The sequence below is a fragment of the Mustelus asterias genome, chromosome 5 (assembly GCF_964213995.1).
Source record: "Mustelus asterias chromosome 5, sMusAst1.hap1.1, whole genome shotgun sequence".
Classification (NCBI taxonomy): domain Eukaryota; kingdom Metazoa; phylum Chordata; class Chondrichthyes; order Carcharhiniformes; family Triakidae; genus Mustelus; species Mustelus asterias.
The window spans coordinates 139654667-139673006 of record NC_135805.1 but is presented as its reverse complement, the minus strand read 5'-3'; the positions used below and the strand labels follow the sequence as shown (position 1 = coordinate 139673006).

General features: G+C 43.8%; 2 protein-coding genes across 8 annotated transcripts in view; both read left to right on the top strand.

Annotated features, from left to right (window-relative positions):
* gng4 (G protein subunit gamma 4) overlaps positions 1–4167 on the top strand; it is a 33576-nt gene extending 29409 nt beyond the window's left edge. For 3 of the 4 annotated variants that reach the window (XM_078213403.1, XM_078213404.1, XM_078213405.1), the window contains exon 3: positions 34–4167. In XM_078213403.1, coding sequence (XP_078069529.1) covers positions 34–162 — 129 coding nt within the window. In that variant the 3' untranslated portion in view covers positions 163–4167. The remainder of the gene's footprint in view (positions 1–33) is intronic. The other variant, XM_078213406.1, reaches the window with a different exon arrangement.
* A 3828-nt stretch (positions 4168–7995) lies between these two features.
* Positions 7996–18340, top strand: part of b3galnt2 (beta-1,3-N-acetylgalactosaminyltransferase 2) — a 50156-nt gene continuing 39811 nt past the window's right edge. For 2 of the 4 annotated variants that reach the window (XR_013497798.1, XM_078213391.1), the window contains exons 1-2: positions 8000–8220; positions 17311–17428. Coding sequence is in view for 3 of the 4 variants with exons in the window: in XM_078213391.1 (XP_078069517.1) it covers positions 8112–8220; positions 17311–17428 (227 nt within the window). In the remaining variant the exon portion in view is untranslated. Of the gene's footprint in view, positions 8221–17310; positions 17429–18340 lie in introns of all 4 variants that reach the window. The other 2 variants (XM_078213389.1, XM_078213390.1) reach the window with 2 other exon arrangements.

The window sequence follows — 18340 nt, the reverse complement described above, 5'->3', positions numbered from 1 at the left end:
TCCTAACACTGGTCTTTCTTTGGTATATTCTAGGTGTCAAAGGCATCAGCCGACCTGATGGCTTACTGCGATGCTCACCTTAGGGATGATCCACTCATTGCCCCGCTGCCTGCTTCGGAAAACCCATTCAGGGAGAAGAAGTTCTTCTGCATCATCCTCTGACAACATGCGGAGATGGGGGTGGTGGGGAGGGAGGGGAATGAGGTGAGAAGCACCGTGTCCAAAAAGATCACAGGTGTTGAGAATGTCACATGTGCATGCTGTAATATTGCTCCAGTTCTAGGGGAATGAACCGTACTGAGTGTTTTACGTTGATCATAGTTTTTTGACAGCACACACTTGTGTCAGTTGCACAATCACAAAAGGATTTAACAGTAACTTAAATTTTTTTAAAGAAATGTAGGTACTTAGATGACTTTTTCTAACTAGAATGTTTCATGTTTTGTATGTTGAATATAAAATGTTATAAGCACAATCGCCTGGTGGCAACAGGAAGTAGAGGCTTTGGAGAGAAGTACGACCATTCTATTTTTACATAGTGAAGACAGAACAACAGTATTGAATATTCATGCAAAGAGACAAAGTATCGGCTCAAAGATGTTTACTCTGAAGTCAAACTATGATTCAGGAACAAAAGTGACTTATTTGAAGAAAAATATTGTATTCTTGGAAGATAAATCTGTATCCTAACTAATCTGGCCATGGTATTGACATGCTTCCTAATCATACATCTCCAGAGCTAAAACAATAATCGATGTATATATCAAACAGATCAGCGTATAAATGCATGTCTGAAATATTAGTGGGATGTTATATAGCATTGAATTAGACAATTCAACCCAACTAGTCCAAACCAGCGTTTATGCTGCACACGAGCCTCCTCCCACCTTACTTCACCTCCTCCAATTTCCTTCAGCAAGTCCTTCTATTCCTTTCTCCCTCATTGTCGTATCCAGACTTCCCTTTAATCTATCGATACTATTCACCTCGACTACTTCTTGGGCTAGTGAGTTTCATATTCTAAGTAAAGAATTCACCAAGTAAAGAAGATTCTCTCGAATTCCAAACTGGATTTGTTAATGATTATTTTATATTTGCATTATATGTTTATATTTGCTCTTGTCTGTAAGTGGAAAACCATCAGGTAACCTTGCATTCCAAAAAAGAACCCCAGCCTGTTCAGCCTTTCTCAGTAGTAATACCTAAAACATACTTGAAGGTTACCGGAGATAAATCAGACTGTCACATCTGATCCTGAGATGAGCTTCCAACCACATATTTGTGCCATCACTAACACCACTTAGATTCACCAATATACCATCTCCAAACTCCACCCTGCCTCAACTCAGTTGCTGCTGGGACCTGCAACCATGCATTTGTTACCCTAGACTGAACTATTCCAGTGCCCTCTTGGCCGGCCTCTCACTCTCAACCCTCTGTAAACTTGAGGTCGTCCAAAATTTTACCTATTTGCACCAGGTCCTGTTCACCAACCAGCCTTCTGCTCACTGACCAAATTGTTTCCTGGTTAAGCAGCATCTCAATTTCAAAATTCTTATCCTTGTTTTCAAATCCCTCCATGGCCATACTCCTCCCTGGGTAATCTCTTTCAGCTCCACAATCTTCAGATTGTTACACTCCTCCAATCTGGCCACTTAAGCATCTCTGATTTCAATTCTTCCAATATTTGTGCCTCTGCCTTCAGTGTCAAGACTCTAAGCTCTGGAATTCCCCTCCTCGCCTCTCTCTCTCCCTTCTAATATACTCCTGAAAACACACCTCTGAACAAGTTTTTGGTCATCTGGCCTAATACCTTCAAGCTCCTGTAGTGCACCTTGGGGTATTTTACTATAAATTGTTGGTCTGATTTGTCTGAATAGGGATTGAGTTTAGACAAGGTTCCAACTCAACGAGATGTAGGCTCACTTTTGGGTGAGGTTGATATGATGTTCTAAATAATTAATTTCATATTTGGGGATCACAGGGCGACAGTATGTAGAAAAATTGCAACCGCCTAAATTATCCTCCACTGCTTCAGAGAGATGGGTTGGGATTTTCCGGCCACGCTCGCCCCAAAACCAGAAAATCCTGCCCAGGTCAACAGACCTTTCCAATGGTCCACCCCTCGCCCCCTCCGATTCCTGTGGCGGGCGGGACGGGACAATTCGCCCCATGATCTCCAATGATTTCTGCCCAGTGCTTTAATGTATTATACCCAAGCAGGATGAAGAGAGTCTTGTGATATGAAATTTATTCTTGGAGCAAGGGGAACTTGAAAGCTTGAGAATGCTGAAGCCAGGGGTCAGTTATCAGAGTTTTCATTAACGATAAAGTTCTGTTTTCCCATTATTTACTATCACTCAGATACATAACAAATAACATGAGAACTTAATTTAAATGAGAATTATTGCTGACCAATTTATAATGCAGGGATTCTTATGAGAGGAGGGAAGCTGTCATGTTGATTTGATTTATTATTGTCACATGTATTGGGATACAGTGGAAAGTATTGTTTCTTGTGCGCTGTACAGACAAAGCATACCGTTCATAGAGAAGGAAAGGACAGAGTGCAGAATGTAGTGTTACAGTCATAGCTAGGGTGTAGAGAATGATCAACTTAATATAAGGCAGGTCCTTAAGTGAGAAACCTTGAATCAAATCGAGTATGTTTCAATGCTGCCTTCACAAAGAGCAAAGAATTGAAAAAATGCACAGTTGGTGTATGCTAAAAAGACTCTACATGTTGAATCAGTACATTGCTGCGTGCAGGTTGAGGAGGGCATTCAGGCTTTCAGTCTTGCACAGAGAGAAACAACAGGCTGGTGTTTGGTGATTTAAGGTGAACACAGATAAGGAAGGGCCGTTGGTTCCATCGTCATCAGGAAAATACATGGCCCCATCACATTTCTGAACTGTATTTTGAATGAGTCTTGATAATGAGTTACGAAAGATGCCATCAGGGCTGGTGACCAAAAGCTTAGTCAAAAAGGTAGGTTTTAAGGATCAGCTTATATAAGTGGGTAGATGGGAAATGTTTGAGGAGGAAATTCTACAGTTCGGGCCTAGACAGCTGAAAGTGTAACTGCCATTGGTGGATAATGGACAAGATGCCAGAGTCATAGGAATGCAGAATTCTCAAGACTGTTGAGCTGGATGTTGTAGTGATGAGGGAGTGGTGAGGCCATGAAAAGATTTGAATACATGAATGTGAGCAAGATTGTGAAGGGCAAGCATAGGACAATATGTTAGAAGCAGTTTCTTTACATAAAGGCTAATCCACAGCTGGAACAGGTTGAGGTCGGGATGCTGGACATGTCTGAGGATACTACAGTGGCAGACAGACAGGCGCATGTTCTGCAAACAGGAAATCTAATGGAATATCGGACCTCCTTCCACCAACTGATCATTTGAAGTCTTTTTCATCTAAAACGAATTGAAGTACATCAAATAAATGATAATATCCATAAATGCACATCTTTCAGTTCTTAATCACGATTGCACCGTGTATCTCAGTGCCAATTATAAATTTATTCAAAATTAATTTCAATGTTTAACTTTTGATCTGGTGATCAGGTAGTTGTGGCTCCGGTACTCCTATATTTACAAAATCAATCCTCATTGGCTCATTCTCCCTTTGATATATAACAGCTTTGTTTTGCATCTTTTCTTTCAACCTTTTTTTAAAACCATTTTTGAAGATCTGCTTGAAAGAGTTGCCACCTGCTCCTGTTAGAACAGCCAGATATATATCTTTATAGTTCTCGATGCCTCTTATTTATATGTTATTGTTTAAAACAGCTTGGGAACAGACTTGTAGCGGGGGGAAATTTCTTCTTTTAATGGAAATTTTTTATTTGCCAACCTTTCAAGGTTGTCCAAGAGTCTCTGAGAATGGACAATTGTTGTCTTGGGAACTGCCGTGAGCCATTACAGAACTGTGTGTTTACCATTGTTTGAAAACAGATTATAAAAATATTAGAGAGACAGAGACAAATGGATGGAGGAGTTAAGAGTTCAGAGGTTCTGTAACAGATTCCCCAGAAATATGTCCAACCAGAGTTTGTAAGCCCTTGAACCCAAACCTTGAAACATGCCTGTTCTAGTGGATCATTGGTCATTGAGAAAATGCAGTTGTCCTTTTTTTATTAAAGGTGAAACCATTTGTGTAAAACTAGTCATGTTATGAATTCCTGATCGGTAAGGTGGTACCTTGAGTCCATTGTCCTCCACTCTGGATTAAGGCTTCATGATCACAAAGTACTTACAGAAAGGGAAGTCTAATCTGCCTTCCAATGCTCCATCTGATTGGGTCTTAAATGAGTCCAGAATGTTTATTTCATCCAGGGATCCATTCCAAGTCTTGATCAGTCTGTGTGTGAAGAATTTCTAGATATCAGTCTGAAAATGATCTTTTACTAGGTTGATCTTACGTTCTTTTGTCCACCTCCCTCAAGTTTAATGATTTACCCTTTCCATTCCGTTAACCTGCACCTTTCTGTAGAATTATCTCCCAGGTGCCTCTTTTCCAGGGTAAATGACCCAGGTTTATCCAGTGTTTTCTATCGCGGATCCTAAGGTGGAGATTAGCCTTGTGGACCTTCTGTGCATTGTCTCCAGCCTTTCAATGTTCCCCCCGCGCCTGTTTTTCAATTACCTGACTTTGACCTGGTACCCGAGATGTAGTCTGATGAGAGCACTGTACAGTTTGGTCACAAACCCTTGTTGTATTCTAGTGCTTCAGAAAGGAAGAGTCTATAGGAAATGTCTAGGACCAATGGGAAGTAACTGATGCTCCCCTCAAACTGTGCACAACTCCCATTTTAACTTACAGGACTGTATGGTAATACTGTGGGGTTTCTTAACTTTAATTTGATTTCAAAATCAGTTGCATTAGCATGCAGAAGTGTCATATTCATTATATATTTCTAATATGTTAGTTCCATTTATTATTTTGAAAAGGGAACATGTGGCATGTCTGCTTTCCTTTACCGAGGTTGAGATTTCTCACCTCCTTCCCAGGGATAATGCGGCTATCAAGAAGGAATGCTGCTGCCTGTGACAGGCCTGTTGGTGAATGCCAGCAGTGTATTCCACCCAGGCCATAAGCAGCAAATCAGCTTTGCATTCTGCCCCATTTTCATTGACTGTAATGGCTGGAGATTCATTATCCAGTTTTTAACACCTCACAGGCAATGATCCCTCGAGGCTACAGAAAACCCAAATGTTCCCATGAAGGCTGTGCAAAAGGCAGGCCCCTTTAAGGTGTCACTCAAAAAAAAAGTTAAAAGGTCCATGCGTTTAACAAAATGTACAGTACAGAAATACAGTTTGAGTGTATGTTGTTCCCAAGACAATGTTCCCCCCCATTGTCTGTTTACCTGATATAAAATCCACCTCACAGAAACCTGTCTCACACAGAGAGGAGCCACTGGGGTGATGTGCCCATCCTTCGCCCAAGTGGACATTGACTGAAGTGGATTTTCAACATCTTGCCTCGTTCTAGATTGTCAACTCTGCTGCTGGAATCCAACTGAAAATATACAAAACCACTCAGATGGCACAGTGGTTGGCACTGCTGCCTCACAGTGCCAGGGACCCGGGTTCAATTCCAGCCTTGGGTCACTGTCTGTGCGGAGTCTGCACGTTCTCCCTGTGTCTGTGTGGGTTTCCTCCCACAGTCTGAAAGACGTGCTGGTTAGGTGCATTGACCGTGCTAAATTCTCCCTCAGTGTACCCGAACAGGTGCCCGAGTGTGGCGACTAGGGGATTTTAAAATTAACTTAATTGCAGTGTTAATGTAAGCTTACTTGTGACACTAATAAATAACCTTTAAAGGAAGGGGACTCAGGGTGGAATGCAGCCCCAGCCAATCAGACTTGAATTCATCAAGGCGTCTACTCAGCAATCTGGAGTCCCAACATAGCTTTTAATTACTTTTCATATCAGGAACTGGTGAAATACCTTTACTGTAAAGTGAAACTACTCCCTATACCTACCGTCATAACTCATACCCAAACATTCATCCAACACTCCTGTGCTCACTGATGTACATTAGTGAGCTGCCTTCGTTGAACCACTGCAATCCATGTGGTAAAGATGTCCCCACAGTGCTGTTAGGTAAATCATTTCAGGATTTTGACCCAGTCACAATGAAGGAATGCCAATAGGTCTAAGTCAGGATTGTGTGCAGCCTGGAAGGAAACTTGTAGGTGGTGGTGTTCTCATGCATCTACTGCCTTTGACTTTCCAGGTGGTGGAGGCGCAGCCGAAGAAGCTTTCTAAAGTTTCAGTGCATCCTGTGGATAGGACAGATAGCGGACAATATGTCAGTGACGGAGGGGAATAAATGTTAGATGTAGTGGAAGGACAGAATCAAGCCTGGCTCTAATAGTTTCTGTCATTAGAATCCCAACAGTACAGGAGGAGGACATTTGGCCCATCGAGTCTGCACCGACCACAATCCCACCCATTAGATAGTGGAATCCAGGCACACAAGCAGAGTGGAGCGGCCGTTTGCAACTGGGAATGACGATGCTGTTTCCTGTGAAAACATATCCCACCCCCCCCGCTGCGACTTACTGCAGGAAAGGGGATGGAAGGAAGTTCAAGGAAATAGTGGCAAGGGGAAAAATCTACAATGAGTTATATAACAGTTTGAATACATTTGAATGTGTTGAATTTATTTATTTTGAGAGCTATACTGTAAGTGCTAATATTTTTTTAGGATGCCTCCAGAGTAAAGCTTTGTTCATTTGCTGGTCCTTTCTGCTACCTGTATCATGTTTTCTGGGAGAAACGAGTCATTATCTAATGTGTTTCACTGACGTTGGGAGCAGCTGGAACGTGCTGCATTGCTGAAAGACAACTAACTGTATTGACTTGTATTTACACTTGTTTCACACTGAACTGGATTCGGAGACCTGGTCCAAACTTTAATTTGTTATACCACGACTGGGTTAAGCAAATTGGTTGGTGTTTTTGTTCATTTTCTGTTTGGTGACTAGTAAGGATCGTGAAGCTATTAAAAGAAATGTAGAGTTATCAAACTTGCTTGGGCTGTTTATTTTGTCCTCTCTGAAAGGACATGCATTTATACATCAACCTTCACTACTTCAGGCCATCCTAAAGTACTGAACTAATGAAGCAATTTTGGAGTGTAAATCACTGTCATAACCTATGACAGTGGGAAACTTGACAGCGTAATCCCGCAACCAACAAGGAGATAATAACCAGATAATCTCATTTTGTGATGTTGATGGAGGGATAATTATTGAGCAAGACAAATACCATCTTTGTGAAGTGTAATGGGATATTTTATGGCCATCCAAGGGGACAGAAGGCCTTATCCAAACAACAGTACCTCCAACAGCGTACGGGTGGCACAGTGGTTAGCACTGCTGCCTCAAGTGCCAAGGACTCAGATTCGATCTCTGGCTTGGATCACTATCGGTGTGGAGTTTGCACATTCTCCCAGTGGGTTTCCTCCCACAGTCCAAAAAATGTGCAGCTTAGGTGCATTGGCCGTGTTAAATTCTCCCTCAGTGTACCCGAATAGGTGCGGAGTGTGGCAACTAGGGGATTTTCACAGTAACTTCATTGCAGCGTTAATGTAAACCTACTTGTGACACTGATAGATAAACTGAGAGTACTTCGGCAGCGATGCACTGGAGTGTCAGATCAGATTTGGGTTCAAGATTCTGAAGCAGGGCTTAAACCCACAACTTTCTGATTTTAAAAAAGAGTGCTATGCACTCAGTCAGGCTGCCACAGGCAGACTGCTGGAAATGCGACCTGTGAACCTTTGTCTGTAACCCAGTAGCTCTCACACTGGGGATATTACCTGCCTGGGCCCTGTGTGTCCTTTTGCGTGGCACCTTACGTCATTACGCTGAATACCTGACGGCGTGACCGGACTACAACTCCCAGCGTGCCCCGGGCTGAGCACGGCTGCGCACTACGTGGCTGTGGCTCGGCCCTCAGTGCGCCGTCCACGGAGTGAGTTGGGTTTGGGGGTGGGGTGGGGTGGGGTGGCCGTGGTAACAGGAGGAGCCAAGGACTGGCCGTTAACCGGCAGGGGGAACCGGTTAGAAGTGCCGCTATTCTGACAATCAATGCGGAACGTGGCTGTGTTGGCGGCGGCCTGCTTCTGCGTCCTCGCCATCATTATCCCTTTCGGTCTGCGGCCTGACTGCAGCCACGGCCGCCTCGTTCCGTTCCGAGGTAAATGGCGAATTTAACCGTCAAATAACCGCCTGGCTCGGGGTGGGGGGTGCCTGCGGGGCCCCGCCCCTACCTGCGCGTCCGCGGCTTTCTTCTGACGTGACCACGTAAGCTCCGCCCCTATTTGGTGTCTCGATCTGCGCGTGCGCAGGATTGTCGTGACGTACCTGTGGAAGCCCCGATCTGTGGTTGCACTCTGCGCGTGAGCAGCATTCTGGTGACGTAGGGCGAGGTGATGTCACTGCTGGTGCTTGCTCCCCAGAGCTACCCCTGCCGTACTGTGGAGCGCATGGTTTCTGTGGATTTGATTTATTACTGTTACATGTATTGGTTTACAGTGAAAAGTATTGTTTCTTGTGCACTCTACAGACAAAGCATACTGTACATAGAGAAGGTTAAGTTAAGGTTTATTTATTAGTCATAAGTAGCTTATATTAACACTGCAATGAAGTTACTGTGAAAATTCCCTAGTCGCCACACTCCAGCGCCTGAGGGAGAATTTAGCATAGCCAAGCCACCTAACCAGCACATCTTTCAGACTGGGAGGAAACTGGAGCACATGGAGTAAACCCATGCAGACACGGGGAGAATGTGCAAACTCCACACAAACAGTGACCCAAGCTAGGAATCGAACCCTGGTGCTGTGAAGCAGCAGTGCTAACCACTGTTAAAAAGCGTAAGGAATGAAACCGGATGGACCATCCAGCATCAGCCTAGGCACTGGAAACAACAAAGACAAACTCTGACCTGTCAACCCTGCAAACTTCTCCTTATTAACAATGGGGCTTGTGCCAAATTGGAAGAGCTGTCTCACAGACCAGTAAAGCAACAGCCTGGCATAGGCATTCACAAGGAATCACACGTTACAGAAAATGTCCCAGGCACCACTTATCACCATCACTGGGTGAGTCCTGTCCCACCAGCAGGACAGATCCAACAGAGTTGGCAGCGCAGTGGTACACAGTTGCGTGTGAGTTGTCCTGGGAGTCCTCAACATGGACCCTGCATGCCAAGAAGTTGCATGGCATCAGGTCAAAGATGGACAAGGAAACATCCTGCTGGTTACCACAGTGCCACCATGCCGCCCCCAAGGAGAGGGTGCAGAATGTAGTGTTACAGTCATAGCTAGGCTGTTGAGATAGATCAGCTTAATATAACCTAGGTCCATTCAAAAGTTTGATATCAGCAGGGAAGAAGTTGTTCTTGAATCGGTTGGTACGTGATCTCAGACTTTTGTATCTCTTTCCCGACAGAAGAAGGTGGAAGAGAGAATGTCCAGGGTGCATGGGGTCCTTGATTATGCTGGCTGCTTTTCTGAGGCAGCAGGAAATGTAATGTGGGAAAATCACCACTCGGAGTCAGACTTAAAGATTCAACATGCAGTTTTATCGGACAACTTTGGGAGAAGCGCTGGGCTCTCCGCAGTGCGCGCAGTCACCGTCTCAACTTTAAAATGGCAGTTGAGCATCTTTTATACATTTTCAAATAATGGACAAGTATGGACATTAGCTGTTATACGTTGAGTAGACAAGGACGGACATCGGCAGTTAGCACATCGTTATACATAGAGTAGATACATTTATGCATGTATTTCCCCCGTCAAAGGCTGATCTCGTTACAAAAACTCATTGTTTTGGGTCTGCTTTATCTCAAGCAGCTAAGGTGCCTCAAGGTCTGATCTGTTTCCTGCAGCAATTTAAACACTGACAGGTTTTAACTTGCTGTGCAATGTCTGTGCCCAAGTCAGCACATCTTAATGTCTTTTCCCAGAGTCCATTTTGTGCCAGGTAACCATCTTGTGTCTTTTAATTTTGATTTTACTCCAACAGTAAACAGAGTCAGTGGATGGGAGATGGTTTGAGTATTGGACTGGGCTTCATTCACGACTCTTTGTAGTTTCTTGCAGTCTTGGTCAGAGGAGCCATACCAAGCTGTACCAAAACAGAAAGGATGTATTTCTATGGTGCATCTGGAAAAGCTGGTGAGGGTCATAGTGGACATGCCAGATTTCCTTAGCCTCCTGAGAAAGGAAAGGCGTTGGTGGGATTTCTTAACTAGTGTCGGTGTGGAGGGACCAGGACAGGTTGTTGGTGATCTGGACACCTAGAAACATGAAACTCTTGACCATTTTCACTTCGTCCCCACTGAAGCAGACAGGGGCATGTCCTCCACTATGCTTCTTGAAGTCGATGACTATCTCCTTTGTTTTACTGACATTGAGGGAGAGATTATTGTTGTTCCACCTGATTCATCAGTGCTCTGAAGATGTCCAAAGATGTGCAGGTTAGGTGGCCTGGCCATGCTAAATTACCCTGTGCTGTCCCAGATTGTGAGGGTAGCCATGGTAAATACATGGGTTTGAGGGGATAGGGACATGGATGGGATTACCTGCCTGAGAGCCAGTGCAGACTCGATGGGCTGAATGGCCTCCTGCACTGTAGGTATTCTATGATTCGACTGCCTTGTTGGTGCTCACTTGTGTCCCAGTCGCAATCTTTGCTTGTTATGTTTTTAAAAGATTAAACGATATTAAGCAGATAGGCATTCTACGTCACTCTTGGCCATTTGTTTGGTTTTTCCTCATGAAAACACACTGGATTTGAAAATTTCCCCTCCTAAATGTAAAGAGAAAGTGATGAAATATAAGGTAGGAAGTTGCTCCCACCACTGAATTAGAAGGCCACATTCCTGTGACTTGAGCCCACAGTCCAGTGCAGTACTGAGAGAACACTACACCATCAAAGATGCAATCTTTCAAATGACACGTTAAATCGGCTTTGTTTGCCCTCTCAGGTGAGCCATGACATGATTCACAGAAGAACAGGGTAGTTTTCCACAGTGTGCTGGCCCGCTACATGGGTGGTCACTGACCTCGGAAAAGAGAACAAAATAATAGAAAATCAGGAGGGTTGGAGAAAAAAGAGAGGCAGATTCGTTGGAGAGTCCCAAAACCAGGGGACCATAAATTGAAAATTGTCACTAATAACCATCACTAATCTAGTAGGGAATTCAGGAGAAACATTCTTATCCAGAGAGTAGTGGGACTGTGGAACTCGCTACCACTGGAGTAGTTGAGACGAATAAAGTTTAAGGGGAAGTTTTATTTATTTATTAACCTCACAAGTAGGCTTACATCAACACTGCAATGAAGTTGCTGTGAAAATCCCCTAGTCGCCACACTCCGGCACCTGTTCGGATACACAGCGGTACACTGAGGGAGAATTTAGCATGGCCAATGCAACACTTTTGGACTGTGGGAGGAAACCTAAGGAAACCCACATGTACACGGGGAGAAGGTGCAAATTCCACACAGACAGTGACCCAAGCCGGGAATCGAATCCAGGTCCCTGGCGCTGTGAGGCAGCAGTGCTAACCCCAAGGACAAGGGACAACAGGATGTGCTGGTGAGTTGAAATAAAGAGAAAGGAGGCATGTGTGAAAGATTAACATTGGCAAAGACTGGTTGAGACAAATGCCCTGTTTTCAATAGAAATCAATAGATTCCCAATAGAATCCCTACAGTGCAGAAGGAGGCCATTTGGCCCATTGAATCTGCACCGACAACAATCCCACCCAGGCCCTATTCCCGTAACCCCACATATTTACCCTTGCTAGTGCCCCTGATACTGGGGTCAATTTAACATGGCTAATCCACCTTACTGGCATATCTTTGGACTGGAGCACCCGGAGAAAACCCATGCAGACACGGGGAGGACTTGCAAACTCCACACAGACAGTCACCCAAGCCCGGAATTGAACCAGGGTCCCTGGCGCTGTGAGGCAGCAGTGATAACCACTGTGCCACCGTATCATATCCTTCAATATGATAAAAATATATGTCTCCCATCCTTGTGAAAGATCTCAGGGTGTGTTGTCACAAGTCTATCAACAACTTAGACTCGCTTAGGGCATTGGGACATTTTATTCTGTTTGTTCCACTGAACAGGTTATCTCTTGAATTGTGGGTGACTTTTAAATTCGATAAAGCTCTGCATGCTTGAGCGAGATACTGGAGTAGATTTGGCTGTGTATTTTTCTCAGTGACTGTGATGTACATTACTTAAACACTCATACCAAGCAGAAAACGTATTGCAACAAGTAACAGAAATGCTCAGCAGGTCTAGCAGGATCTGTGAGGAGAATAAAATTTTAACATTCAGACCAGTGAGCTTTCATGAAATCACCTGATTTGCTGTTTATTTCCAGCATTCTCTGCTTTTATTTCAGATTTCCACCATCTGCAGTACTTTTAAAAATTTATTCGAGGGATGTGGGTGTCGCTGGTTAGGCCAACATTTATTACTCATCCCTAATAACCCTTGAGAGGGTGGTGGTGTGTTCCTTCTTTAACCATTGTGATGTAGGTACACCCACAGTGCTGTTAGAAGGTCATTCTAGGATTTTAACCCAGCGACAGTGAAGGAACAGCGATGTTTTTCCAAGACAGGATAGTGAGTGACTTGGAGGGGAACTTCCTGGTGGTGGTGTTCCCCGGTATCTGCTGCCCTTGTCCTTTTAGATGGAAGTAGTAGTGCCTTTGGAAGCCTTGGAAGCCTAAGGAGCCTTGGTGAGTTGCTACAGTGCATCTTGTAGATGATACACACTGCTGCCACTGTGCATTGGTGATAGAAGGAGTAAATGTTTGTTGATGGGGAGTCAATCAAGCGGGATGCTTTGTCCTGGATGCTGTCGAGCTTCTCAAGTGTTGTTGGAACTGCATTAATCCAGGCAAGTGGAGAATATTCCATCACAATCCTGACTTGTGCTTTGAACATTTTGCCTTTGTCTTAGTGTGCCAGACGGTTTGAAATAAATGATCCTATTGTTTTTACTGTACAACTTGGACTTTCAACCCTACTTGATCAGGGCTCATCCGGACGGGCAAGCGCACAGGTCATGGCTGAGAAATTATATTTGGAGCTTTCCTTGGATATTTGGTGGGCCTTGCATCCGGGATTCAAAGGGCATAGATTGGGAGAAATACATCTGGCCGACGTATTTTCCCAATTTGAATCCATTTGTTATCCACCTGTCCTTCGCCATTGAGGAGTAGAGGGAAACAAGCCTCCTACACTGAGACTAATTATTGATGAACACCCTGTTACTGCAGGAGGGTCTGTTGATGGATTACAATGAAGTGTTATGCTCTTCTCTCACTATGAAAAGATTTGAGATGAAAGACTACTTCAATCAACTCAGTGCTTTCAACAAAATTGTTTTTGTGCGTCACTTTAATCTGCATAATGGGATCATAAAATTGTCCAGTATTTTGTTAAGAACAAAATCCAAAAAGATAAGAAAAATCTTCAGCATGTCATATTTAGGGTATGTCATAAATCTTTCATTTCAATTTATAAAAATTCAAGTTGGAGTGCGTCAAACATAGCCGGATGATTTAAAGAGGCCGTGACGCTCGCTGAGGTGGGATGAGGATAATATTTTATTCCCCTGTGTTCTGTTTTACTTTTTCACCTTTCTGGTTCTCTTTATAGTCATTGGAGAGTGATGGGAAGTTGAACAACTTCACTGCCATATTCAAACTGTGTTCACCAATAAATCTCAAGGAATGCATACCAATCAGAGATGGAGAGTTTGAGGAAAGGTAGGAAGAGAGTGTAAATCAGGAGGGAAGATAATCGGAGAAGAATCGAACAGTAAATGAGCGAGAACGTATCATGCAGTAGTTGGTTTGCATCACCCAAATCTTTTTCAGTGATTATGAAATTGTATATAAATGAAATCTTGGTAAAACATTTAAGGGAAAGCTAGATATACAGACATGAGGGAGAGGGATAAGTTGCTGAGATGCGATGAAAAGAAGTTGTGTCGAGTGTAAACAATGACATGGAGTAATTGAGCAGAATGTCTGGCTTCTTTGCTGTAAAATTATTTTTAAGTCATGGGCCTTCATTGCTCCCCCAAGTATAAAGGTGAGTTTCCCTTTTTTTCGCAATAGCAGTGCATTAAGTTGCAGTTTCTACCAAACTGGCCCCGAGTGAATGGACACGGGTTCATGCGTTTGTTAGTTCACGTTGAGTTCTCCATTGCCGTTGCCAGTAAACTAGAGCAAATCACAGTGAGATGCCCAGGTCCACTTACTGGTTTCAGTGCAATGTCGAGGGACAACGCCACTCGGACAAGACGGTAGACAGAACAGAAACAATAGAGGAAGGATGAGGGAAGAGATTACTGTATACGAGGCAGGTGAACTCATTCAATTGGAAAAAGAAAAGCACTCCTTCCCAACATAAGATTTGTAATTGGCTGCTTCGATAAGAAGCAATATGGTTCTGCATCTATTTGAAACTGGGTAAATCATTCAAAAATATTGAGCATTATCCAAGATTCCGAGGATGTTGCCAGGACTTGTGGGCCTGAGTTCTAGGGAGAGGTTGGCCAGGCTAGGGCTTTATCCCTTGGAACATAGGAGAATGAGAGGGTGATCTTATTGAGGTTTATAAAATCACGAGGGGTGTAGATAGGATGAATGCACACAGTCATTTTCCCCAGGGTGGGGGAATTGAAAACTAGCGGGCATAGATTTAAGGTGAGAGGGGAAAGATTTAAAAGGAACCTGAGGGGCAACTTCTTCACACAGAGGGTGGTGCGTGTCTGGAATGAGCTGCCAGAGAAAGTGGTTGAGGCAGGGACAATGGCAACATTTAAAAAGCATTTGGATAAATACATGGAACGGATTAGAGAGATGTGGGCCAAATGCGGGCAATTGGGACTAGTTGGGAGGGCACCATGGTCGGCATGGACCAGTTGGGCTGAAGGGCCTGTTTCCGTTCAGCTCTGTGACTCTATTAGCTAAGAATGCAAATTCACTCAGTGTTTTATTGCTTCCTCACTGAATCTTACAGAAGAAGATCATTCACCACTTCATACCTGTGCCAGCCCTCTGAATTGAGCTAACCAATTAGTCTCACTCAGGTACCCTTTTCTTGTATCACATGTTGGTATTGACATCACAGAAGCAAAAGTAGCGAATGGAGGAGCAATCTTCATTGCTCATTTCGAGTAGACAATGTAGAAATCACAGGATGTGCTGCCAGAGATGGTTTTGACCAGTCTCCATAATGATCACTATCTGACTGCTGCACTGTGGCCACTTTACACACCCCATGAACCAGTTGCCAAGTGTTTCCTCTTGATGTTCAAAACCCCATTGTCTTAACTCCTTACTTGTCCTGAGCCATTCAGCTACCTCAAGGAGCAGTAACAAGAGGAGAGGGTTCTACTCTGCCAGCTGGAAGAAGGAAACCAAAAGAATTATTGATAGTGTTTAAAGGCATTGATTAATCAGCTTCAAACTGCTGTAAAACTCGACCTGTAAAGAATTGATATTGAGATCAAATTTAAGTTGCTGTTGAATTTCAACAGTAATATAGTCAACATTGCTGACTTTCCGTGTCGATTATGTAACATATTTTTGACTTTATTTGGGTCCAAAGATTATGACCATGCTATGAGCACACCCAACTCTCGTTCAAAGAAACAAAATACTGGTTGTATGTAGTGATAGCGTAATCTAGATTTGAGATGATTTGGGTAATTCCCCTGTCAATAACACCTGGAGCCCACACTGATGTCAGTTTAAGTTTATTTATTACTGTCACAAGTAGGCTTACATTAACACTGCAATGAAGTTACTGTGAAAATCCACTAGTCGCCACACTCTGGCACCTGTTCGGGTACACTGAGGGAGAATTTAGCATGGCCAATATACCTAACCGGCACGTCTTTCAGACTGTGGGAGGAAACCGGAGCACCCGGAGGAAACCCACACAGACATGGGGAGAATGTGCAAACTCCACACAGACAGTGACCCAAGCCAGGAATTGAACCCAGGTCCCTGACGCTGTGAGGCAGCAGTGCTAACCACTGTGGCTGGGATTGTTATTATGCTCATTATTTGTCTAATCTAACTGTTCTCCAAACCACATTTTGCTGAAGGAACAATCCTGCTTTTATGAGGAGACTTTGCTATAGTTTTGTTTATCACTTCTGCTTGCTACAGTTCACAGACACTCTTTGTAAGTAGACATTGTTGTTTTGCTGACCAAGCAAACACTGCGGAATATACTGGTGTTTTTCACTGTTTAATTGAGGAAATCGGCTTTATTTGCTACATAGAGTCTCTGTTTAATAAGTTATAACGTGCGTTAAAGCTTGGGGCAACTGCTGGAAGAGCCACTGTGCAAGGCGCATAGATACTGAGAGACTAGAAATAGTGTAAAACCCATCGAGCTGTATGTTTGATATGAAATGAATCTTGTAAATATAACCTGTAACTTTAAGTGTGGTGTGGGATCTCTGAATGCAAGATATTGTTTTGAAATTGGAATTGTATTGGGCATCACGGTGGCACAGCGGTTAGCATTGCTGCCTCACAGTGCCAGGGACCTGGGTCCAATTCTTGTCTCGGGCCACTAACTGTGCAAAGTTTGTGCCTTCTCCCCGTGTCTGTGTGGGTTTCCTCCGGGTGCTCCGGTTTCCTCCCTCAGTCTGAAAGACGTGCTGGTTAGGTGCATTGACCGTGCTAAATTCTCCCTCAGTGTACCGGAACAGGCGCCGGAGTGTGGCGACACAGTAACTTCATTGCAGTGTTAATGTAAGCCGACTTGTGACACTAATAAATAAGCAGAAGAAACTGATTTATTTTGCACTTTGTGTCATGTTAAATTTGCATAATGTACCTCTTATAAATTTTAAGAATTAAATATATTTTGGGGGGGAAAAAATTGTAATGTTCAAATGTTCTCCTGATTTAAGGTTGATTCAGAAATTGTGGTACAGCTCCTGCACCAGAGACTTGAGGTCATAATCCAGGCTGAGTGTTCCAGTGCAGCACTGAGGGAGGAAGGCACTGTCAGAGGTGCTATCTTTGAAACATGAAGCATTAAGCCAAGACACGCCAGTTCCCTCAGTTTGACATAAGATAATCAATGGTCTTATTTAAAGAATAGCAGAAGAATTCACCAAAGGACTTTAGAATACTTTGGGATAGCCTAATGTCACGGAAGGTGCTCTGTAATACAGGTTTTTTCTTTATATTCCTTCTCCCGAATGTTGATTTCCTGTTTCCAGAGTGGACAGCAGATCAGTACGATATTGTGATTGGTATATTGTCAGCTCGACGCCACCATGAATTGCGCAATGCACTCAGGAACACTTGGCTGGGACATCTACAGCATCTAAACCAGCGGTGAGTAGCAGGCCATTGGAGTGGTCAACTTCTCTTTCTGAAGAATTTTTACATTAAAAAAGCAGCGGAGAAGAGTGCACAATAATGTGAGACCTGCTTCTTAAAAACAGAGCAAGGTTACAGTGCAGAAAGAGGCCATTCAGCCCATCATGTCTGCGCTGGCCAACAGAGAGAGATAAAAGAAACTAGAATCATAGAATCCCTACAGTGCAGAAGGAGGCCATTTGGCCCATCGAATCTGCACCAACCACAATCCCACCCAGATCCTATTCCCATCACCCCACATATTTCCCCTGCTAATTTCCCTGACAATAAGGTCAATTTAGCACAACCAATCAACCTAACCCGCACATCTTTGAACTGTGTGAGGAAACCGGAGCACCCGGAGGAAACCCACGCAGACACGGGGAGAATGTGCAGACTCCACACAGACAGTGACCCGAGGCTGGAATTGAACCGGGGTCCCGGGCGCTGTGAGGCAGCAGTACTAACCTATCCGCCCCTGTTTTTCCCATTTTCCAGCACCTGGTCTGTTATCTTACAGATAACAGCATTTCAGATGCCGATCCAGGTATCTTTGAAATGAGTTAAGCATTCCAGCCTCAGCCATCAATACAAGCAGTGAATTCCAGATGCCCACCACTCTCTGAATGGAAAAGACTTTCCTCAGGTTCCCTCTAATCCTTCTACCAATCACCTTAAATCTCTGCCCCCTCTGCTAGGGGAAATAGGTCTTTCCTGTCTACTTTGTCTAGACCCTTAATAATTTTGTGCACCTCAATTAAGTCACCCCTTAGCCTGAAAACCCCAATTAAACCATTTAAGCAGCAATAAAAGGACAACTAATCAGGCCGTCGGTGCCACAATCAAAAAAAACAAAGCTGCTTAGAACTGCAGAGAATATGGTTTAAA